The sequence below is a fragment of the Cynoglossus semilaevis genome, chromosome 15 (genome assembly GCF_000523025.1).
Source record: "Cynoglossus semilaevis isolate Cse_v1.0 chromosome 15, Cse_v1.0, whole genome shotgun sequence".
Taxonomy (NCBI): Eukaryota; Metazoa; Chordata; class Actinopteri; order Pleuronectiformes; family Cynoglossidae; genus Cynoglossus; species Cynoglossus semilaevis.
The window spans coordinates 16,799,710-16,809,350 of NC_024321.1; the positions used below are offsets into that span (position 1 = coordinate 16,799,710).

Genomic DNA, 9,641 nt, shown 5'->3' on the forward strand with positions numbered 1-9,641 from the left:
GCACTAATCTAACCTCCCAGTTCTTACTGATGAAGGAATTCACAGACTCTGAGTTTGATTTTTTTTTTCCTGCCTGATCCGAGGACTGAAATCCACTTCCTTTAAATTTCAGTTTTATGAAAACAAAAAAAAAATAAGATTCAATGACTTCATTGGTTCAATTCAATTCAATTTGGTTAGAATTCACATGACAGAAAGAGCGATGTCTTTGACAATGACAATTTAGTGACTAATATCAGTTGACTTCATCATAACATCTGTCTCTTAACTTTTTAACTTTCCCTTCATTAATATTGTGCTGTGTTTACTTTTTAAACACCGCCTCCTTCAGGTCATACTGTGACCAAGTGCTTCCATGGTAAATACACTGAGGTCATTTGAACTGCCTCCTGTCTGAACCCCAGGGTTGGAGAGGATGAAGAAATGTTATCTTGGAAACATTCCTTATATACTTCTCATGTCCTTTTATGGCTCTGGCTCCAGATGACCTCCTAATAGAGATAAGTCAGACAATAACAGAAAAGTCACCTCAAAGACGTCTTACATCTGAACAGAGGGAAAGTTAATGGTGGTTTTATGTTCTGTTCCCCTTTTATTTTTTTATTTTACTTCTTGGTCAACAGTCGACGCAGTTCTGATGGATGACCACAGCACCGTAGAGTTTGGGCATCGGTGTTGTATATAGGGCTGCGTATTGCCAAGAATCTGGCGATACGATACGTATCACGATACAGGTGCAACAATACGATATATTGTGAGACTAAAAGTACGACGATATTTTGAGGGATTTTTCTTTTTAAACAATTTAATTTAATGATTAACTGTCAGCAGAGTGAACACTCGGTGTTGTTACATCGTGCTTACATGTTACAATCTTAATTCAAAGAGTTACCTGATGATCAAAGGATGCTCTTTGTGCTGTAAATGGCTTTGATGTGCCCCTCTTTCTTAAATGAAGTGTGAGTTTCTGTCCTGCAGGGGGTCTCTTCAGTCCCACCTGGTCTCACTTGGTTTTCTCATCATCATTTACATGCAGCTTTTTGTGAAAAGAAGTAGAATTGATGTAATAAATGAAGTAATACTGCACATGTATGTCATCATGAATACATGACGGACTAAAACCAACCATGCTGACATATGTAGTAGTAGCTCCTCAGGTTGCATTTGTTGCCTCCTCCCCCCACCTGTATATACAACTGTGTCTGTGCTGAGTGCTTCCTCCAGCTCAGCACAGTTCATCGTTTTTTTCCTGGAAAGAAAAAAAAGCTCAGTCTGCCTCCCTCGTCTTCCTCCTCTCTGAGTTCCTCCATCTCTTTTTAGTCTCTTTCTGTGGAAATTGAAGGCTTGTGGTTGATCAAAGATGAACTAACTACATGCTGTGGAAGCCACTTCATCTGCTCCTCTGCTCAGCCTCTCATTTCACTGCAGGGACAAAAGTTCAGACCATTTGTGGCCTGGTTCAAACCTGAGGGGCAGAACATCAGATCTGTCCGATGCAGTCAATTTTTGAACGGGTGTTTTTTTTTAACACATGGCTTTGAAACGTGTCTGACCTGTGAATTCTGTGGTCACAGGAGGAAGTCAGTCTTGATGAGCGACTCGGCTAAGTCCACCGTCCTCCTGAAAGTCTTCTGGGATTTTTAATGATTTCTGTAAATGAATTAGAGAGTGATTCTCTGAAAAATAGTCAGACCTGAAGTCTGTTGTTGTTGTTATTTACACACACCTTAGGAAGACATTTAAGTTTTACTGGAGGTTTTTACTCAAGCTTTAAACACTGTCATCAATTCCCAGCATGTGTTTGTGGTGGTTCAACTTCAGGTCAGCGGCCCGGCTGGTGTCAGTGCAGAGCAGGAAGTTGATTTACAGAAAATATACATAACTGGGAATGAAGATAAATGATTGATTTTTATTAATTTACAGCTACCTTGTGATTTAAATTGAATATTGAATATACATTTTCAGCCTTTTAGTCACTGTAGCTGGAAAATCTGCTGATTGGTTGTGAGACACGAGGATTTCTTTTATCAACACTGGACTTTTCACATGATTATGTTTTTTTCCACGTATTACCACACACACAGCGAAGTACTCTTTTAGCCGGCTGTAAAGTACAGTACTACGTGTTAATCATGTTATCTAAGGCAGATCGCTGTAGAATATTCCTGTAACGTCTGTCACAATCCACCGCCGTGACCACAGGCACTTCTTTGTCCACGGACGTGTTCACGGTACGTTTGTCCCCCTCCAAGGTCTCAGCCTCTGTCCCTGCGGCATAGACTCATTCTAAGACTCTTAGGCCCGTGATCCCTGATTGTCGTTGTAATGTAATCAGATCCATATTAGCCCAGGTCCAGGTCCAGGCCCAGGTCCAGGTCCAGGGCCGTCACACAGAGGGACTGAAGCTGAGGTGGGTTTGTGTTTGTGGTAAGGAGTTTCTTCGGCTGCAGTCGGACAATACGTCGGTGGTCTTCATGGTCAGTGTTGAGATGAGGGTCTTCATTGTCTTAATGTGACAGTTGTACAACAACAACTGTCACCTAGTGGTTTGAACCAGTACAGACTGGATTCACTGTATTTATGAGTTTTATTTGATTTGGGTTTTTTTATTTGCATTTGAACGATTTAGACCTCAGGCTAATCAGTGCTCATGCTAATGTTGACTTTAGGCTGGAGCTAATGAGTCCTGGTTGTTGACATTCTGACTCCATCAGCTGGATAGGGCTAGAAAGAGAGGCACTGAGCGTGTGTGTGTGTGTGTATGTGTCCTGATCACATTAACAACCTCCTGCTGCTCCTAGTACCTCCACTTCCTAATCCATTGTTATGTAACGATGCACAAACACACACACACACACACATGTTCAAACTTTGTCTTACATTTTTCAGTGTGAGTCTGTGCAACCCACACATGCATCATCAGGTTTGAGGTTGTTTGAGGCTCCTCTGGGCCTCGAACCCACGACCCTCTGTGTGTAAGGCATGGCACCACATTAAAGCTAATGATATGTATGTTATCAAAATGAGAGCTGTCTTGGCCGCATTTTTTTTTTTTTGATAAATTAATTTTTCATTATGTTCCCAAAATAAGATTATCCTGGTCGGCAAAACGTTCTTTAATTTTTCAAAAAATGTTTTTATCTTTCCTGATCTCACAGACATAATACAAAAGTCATGCAGGGATTTTTGTTGCGTGGTAGGGATTATAGTGTCAGAAACACAGTGCAAAAGGAGAACCACAGCAGTTTGGAATGCGGCCCGGACAGAAAAGTAAATGGATATAAACATGTGTATGACTGTGGCAGTCTCCACTGGGGTTTTTCTTCTTTCTTTCTTTCTGTCTTTTCAGTCTGATTTTATCTCATTCCCTTCAACATTTTCACAGACGTTCCGTAGATCTACTGTTAAAATCCTCTCTCTCTCCTTTTGTTTCCGTCTCCTCTCTAATATTCTGCTGTTTGTTTTAACTGGGTCTTCTCTCTTTTCACGTTCTTTCCCACAACCCCTCTGGGTGACCCCGTCCCTCTACAGTACAGTCTGTTCCCTCCTTTTTTCCCTTCTTCTCTTTTGTCTTTCCTGCTGTATTTGGAATTCGGTGGAAATTGGTTGAGTTTAAAAAAAAAAATTGTTAGTGTCATCATAGTAAAGACTCAATGCTGTTCCATCTTATTTGTTAATAAAGAAATCAATACAGTGCTGTAGGTTATCGATAGGGTATCGTGAAACCAAATATCCCATTTTCTCAGTGTATTGATATTTTCTTACAGCCGTACTTTTCTAAAATAAATAAATAAATAAAAAAGTGAATAATGATTCACTACAGTACATCTGGTCTTCTTGGAGGCATCTAATCTCATTCCTGTTAGCGTCGTAGCGGATATTCGTTGTAATTGAGATAGTGGCTGTTTCCTCTCTCCTGCCTCCTGTGTCAGAAACGTCTTACACCATACACAAGTCTGTTTGTCTGCACGTCTCTGTCCATGTGTCTGTATCTGTTTCCTAGAGACAATATTGAGGCTCTTGACCCTGTGTGTGTGTGTGTGTGTGTGTTCCTGTTACATCTGACAGGAAGTGGATTAGACCGGTGCTATCACCAGAAGGACGTCAGCCTGTGTTTATACGAGGTGAAGCAGTATTACATCTCCTGAACTAATGCTAACGTTTCTGGAGTTACCTCCGTGTCTGACTGTGACATCGGTTGTGTGTTCTTTTTCTTTTTTTTCGTAAGGGTTAAATTGTTGTGGGTGGAATTATGTAATGGTAATACTGATTTAAGCCCTGAAGCATGTCAACAAACTCTGGAATGTTCCATCTGTGTCTATAATATAAACTCACAGCAAACACAGTCCACCAGAAGCTTTCCAGAACCTTCTTTAACGGAGAGATAGAATGTTCTGAACTGAGGCTGCGTGATGTCATGACATCTGGGTAAAACTACCGGACAGTCGTGTGGCTAGTAGCCTTGACACCGCTTCCTTTGCTAATGCTAATGTTAGCCTTTTTCCAAATGGTAAAAATTTTGACTTTTTTTTTTAGCTTAATTTAAAATTGGCTATTTTTAAAAGAAAATCTAAATAACATTATTGTGCTAATGCTAGTTTAGTAGTTTTTATCGTCATCTAAGATTTAAAAGAAATCGCTAGATTAAAACCATTTGCTTAATATAAGCGCTAGCCAGTATATTAGCACTTGAAATTGTAACAAACTTTACATATGTTTCATAACTTACAATAGTCACCGGGGGTGGCCTGTGTACACACATATAATATATTTTATACATAATATATTATAACATGTCTTTTTTGCCAGTCGTTCAAATCCTATATTTTATAATAATATATATTATCAATAATTTAATTACTAAATTCAATAACTGTTAAATTACGTCACTTTCTCACATTCTCTGTGTGATGTGTAAATTGACGCTGACACGCCCACAACTTGTCCGAGTCGTCAGTTTACCACGATGTCAGTAATAACTCGGCCTCCTGCCAAACTGCGCAGGAAATTGTCAGCGTGCAGACAGTGTGCAGGGAGTCATGTAACTCTGTCCCACTGTCTGAGAGCAGGGACAGTCTCTTCAGCCTGCTGAGAATATGACTCTCTGATGACCTGGAACTTCCTGTCTGCTGGGAAAGGTTCAGGAAAAGTCCAGTGGAATTAATTGCTGCAAAATAAAATAAATCACTGGTGAATAACACGTTCCCCCGAGGTTGTTGAAATGATACACAGACCCATGATGCAGCAGTGAGGTCCGCTGTGTTGGGTAGAGAAACTTCTTGACGTCTGTTTGGTTTTGTGTTGAGGATGTTGCCTGGCATCTGACGGTGGTGAGTGTTGAATGTTCTGTGAGAGGACGGCAGAGTGAAGGACACTGGAGACACAGCAGAGACGTCTCTGTGGAGACTCCTGTAGTGAAGGACCGTGACGGAGGTGGGAGTCGTACGGAGGCTAACGTAGCTTTGTTTACTCTTTAAAAACACAGTGGCTGCTGCTGCGGGCCACTGTTCAGACAGATTTCACCTGCTGACATCCACTCAGACTGAGCTACGTTCACTTGCAGTCACGACATTCCCAAATTGGACTTAATCACACAGTAATCCGGGAAGTCTGTTCCCAGAGCGAGTAGTCAGGGTGACATTTGAGCAATATAAGGAGATGTCGGGGGATTAGGATAAATACAGCAACTGGAGAGACAAAAGAGGGAGTCAGAGTGCACCAGACTGACTGTTGACTCACTGTTCACCATCAGTCATTAATCCGGTGCCACTGCTGGTATTGATGCTGCTGGTTTTTCTCCAGTTGGAGTTTAACACCTGTGTAACGTAGTCTCAGTGAACCTTGAACACACTGAGCTTAACGATAATGATAAAAAAAAATAAAAAAATGAACCAGCTGTGCTAATCACTGACTTCTTTCTTATTTGCAGCAGCAGCAGCAACAGCGCCACCATGGCTTCTGAGTCTCCAGATGTCATGGCCAATCAGGAGCCTGCCGAGGCCCAAGAAGAGTGCTCAGGTAAGAGTTTGAGTGTTCATAGCTCACATGTACTGCTTGTGTATATATGTATCTATATACAGTATATGTGTATCTATATATATATATGTGTATCTATATGTATATATATTTACATATGGTTTGAGGTAGGCGCAATAATCTTTCAGGATAGAGACCATGAAATGCAGGAAGACCTATATTTATAAATATATAAATGTATATATATATATTTATATATATATATATATATTTATATATATATATATATATTTATATATATATATATATATTTATATATATATATATATATTTATATATATATATATATATTTATATATATATATATATATTAACATATCCTTATGTGAAATCTGTGAACATGACAATGTAGTTGTTGGGGTTCAGTGAAGTGCAGTAATTGGTCAAGAGCAGGTTAGTGTTAGAGTCTTCCTCCCTTCATGTCTGAGGACCAGGTAAAGAATGCTAGTAAAAATGGTTAATACCAGGGGAGCAGTTGAACCAACAACCCTCGGTCACTTTTCCAAACCTGAGGAACATTTCTCACTCCTCCATCTTCTTCTTCTTCTTCTTCTTCTTCTTCTTCTTCTTCTTCTCATCCTGCCCACATGGTCCTGTCAAAGGTCGCCTTGTTCTCACTGTGTCTGCTGAGATCTGTCCCTGACTGCTGACCTTAAACTTCCGGAATTTCTTCCAATGTTTTTATCAGTGTGTGTGTGTGTGTCTGTGAGCGAGCGTTTGCACTTGTTTTTGATTTAAAGAGGCATTTTGAAATGAAATGGAGACCTCCACGGTGTGAGCTGCTCTGACCTTCCACTGAAAGAATGGCCTTTTCACAATCTGTGTGTGCAGACCTTCAGCCTAATGGAGTATTGTTCCTAATATAGTACAACAAATAGCAAGGACTGCTGGTGTTTCCCTTCATTTGTAGTCCTGGCACCAACAGAGAAGAGTCTGAGGTAAATGTTGGATGAACCTCAAGTAAAGAAACACTCAAGTGCAGAGATGCTCAGTGAGTGGGTAAAGAAACGCTCAAGTGCAGAGATGCTCAGTGAGTGGGAGTAAAACATTTAGGTGAAAGTTAAAGGTAAATGATCAAGAGTTATCTTTTCACGCCTGCTGCCAGGTTCAGATTCCAGACATTTTCAAAGCTCCAAATTATAAAGGAATGCTCTGAGAAGGAATGTTCAAGGAAACGCCAGTGGCAGGAGGATGACACTGAAACAACCGGTTCACAATTCAAACCTTGAGACAGATGACAGCCGTACGTGTCAGGACCAGAGGGGAAACTGGAGATCTGAGTGGATAAAGGGGACGTCGACAGAAAGAAAACCAAGCTTTCTGTAGCCATTTAAGGAGTTTCAAATGATTTATTGACTTTCCACTGCCGTGTTAATGGTGGTGCACCCACTGACAGGCATTTACAAGCAGGGGTATTTTTGTGTGTGTGGGGGTTCCCTCTGTAAAGTACCACCAACACAGGGGAAACTACTGAAGGAGTTCATGAAAGGGCAGTGTGTAAAAGTGTTGAATTTTCATTTCCCTGTGCTGCTGTAATGATTCACCATCGTTCCTCCAGGTTGATGTCACTGGTACAAATGTTTAACCAGCTCACAATCTTTTTCTTGTCTTTTTTTTTAGGAAAGAAAAAGTCCAAATTCCAGACCTTCAAAAAATTATTTGCCAGAAAGAAGAGAAAGGAAGCAGCCGGAGCGGAGGCGGGGATGAAATCCAGTCAATCGAGCGACAACGTCAGCAAGACGTCAGAGGAGAACACGCTGACTCGATCAGAGAAGGAGACAGGCTCCGGGTGAGTTCTGTCTCACACACATCTGTTTGCACAAAAAGGGGGGAAACTACTGTAGTACCACATGGGAACTACTGCAGTACCACATGGTATTTTTAATGACTACATGAACTGCACCACCTTCACACCAAAGGAACCTCAGTCTGGACCGTCACGTTTCATCCATCATTGAAAGTCAGGCAGACGTCACAATTCTGCAGCCAAGGAGCCAATGTCAGAAGTAAAAAAAAAAATATATATGAAAACTGGAACGTTCTGCCTCCAAAGGTCTAAACTTAGGAGGGCAATCTCCAGTGATCAACCCACAGTTCTGTAGTCTGATAAAAATAAAATATATTGTGATTAACCTGCCAAGAAAATTGCATCTAAAAAAATGTTATCTTGAAAAATCAAAATCTAAGTTGAGCATCAAGACCTGCCAGACTCCGGTCAGTGACTCGTTAACATTTCAACTAAACACGACTCTTCCTCTCTGCACATGTGTCAAAGGAAGATCTTGTTTTATCTTCCGTCTTCTGTTCTGCCAAAGTCCCGTCGGTAGAGTCTGGTAGTTTCCTGTTTTCATAGCCAGCAGTGGAGTGTGTTTTCCTGTGGAAACTCCTGATTTCCTGTGTGCCACTTCCTGCCATGTCTGCTCGTGGCATTCCTCAGCCTCACAGGACTGGTCCAGTCCAGTTCTATTCCTGATCATGACCATTAAAGAGGAGGACATTCCTCGGAGAAGCAGCTGAGATGTTTCCCTTCATTTGTTAAAGGTTCAGTGGGAAACATCTTGAAGCTCTTCTGTGTGACGTACAGCAGGAGAAAGTACTTCAACACCAGTCACCCCACTTCAGCAGCCGCTCCTTTTTTTATAACTCTGTTTATTTTGTTTAAAAAGCTGTGAACTCCCCCTCTTTATGCTCTGTTTATTTATTTTCCTCTTCCTCATTACCAAAGGTCAAAGATCAGCCTGGGCAACAAGGCCTTGTCTCACGACTCCATCTTCGTCTCGGACTCATCGGAGGCCAACGAGGCTCTGGGGGCGTCTCAGGACAGCATTCACGGGAAAGTCAAATCCCTGCAGGTAATATAAAAGGTGACCGGGGGTCACGGCGCTAACGGCTCTTTTACTGCCACATTAGGGGGTTATTAAACATTAGAGGTGTTTACCCACCCGCAGTGAGGCGCAGAACTTAATGTGACAGTAAACAGAAAACACAGCCACGTGTAATGAGGTAGATATATACAGTCACTAACGCAACAGATTAACAAGAAAAGAAAAAAAAGAAAATGAACCTGTGTCTGTGGCACAGTTTGGAGACTGAATGGAGATGTCAGTGGGCGACGTATTTTCACCTCACTGACAAGAAACGGTCGTGTTAAATGAAAATGTCCAGATCACCACAAGTTAAATCTTTCTCTATTTAAGTGTCTGAGTGTCTTGGCTCTGACCTTTGACCTTCGTGACGATGAACAAAACAGCAGTTAGCAACACATTGGGCTTTGAGCTGAAAAAAAAATCCTAATATATGTATATATATATAAATATATGTATATATAATTATATATGTAATATATGTATATATAAATATATATTTATATGTGTATATATAAATATATATTTATATATACATATATTTACATATGTATATATACAGTACATTTATACATATATATTTGTATGTGTCACATATATAGAAATATATATATATGCATATATATGTGTTTATATATGTATAGGTATATATTTGTATGTATCTACGTTAACTTGGACGTTGTCTCTGACCAGTACTGACAGTATTTGTATTTGTACTTGTACAGTATGAATATCAACACT

General features: G+C 40.5%; 1 protein-coding gene across 4 annotated transcripts in view; it reads left to right on the forward strand.

The window, feature by feature from the left end:
• LOC103391262 (probable serine/threonine-protein kinase kinX) overlaps window positions 1–9,641 on the forward strand; it is a 33,140-nt gene that overhangs the window by 11,751 nt on the left and 11,748 nt on the right. For all 4 annotated transcript variants that reach the window (XM_025062956.1, XM_025062958.1, XM_025062957.1 and 1 more), the window contains 3 exons: window positions 5,930–6,018; window positions 7,657–7,825; window positions 8,762–8,888. In XM_025062956.1, the coding sequence (XP_024918724.1) occupies window positions 5,930–6,018; window positions 7,657–7,825; window positions 8,762–8,888 (385 nt within the window). The remainder of the gene's footprint in view (window positions 1–5,929; window positions 6,019–7,656; window positions 7,826–8,761; window positions 8,889–9,641) is intronic.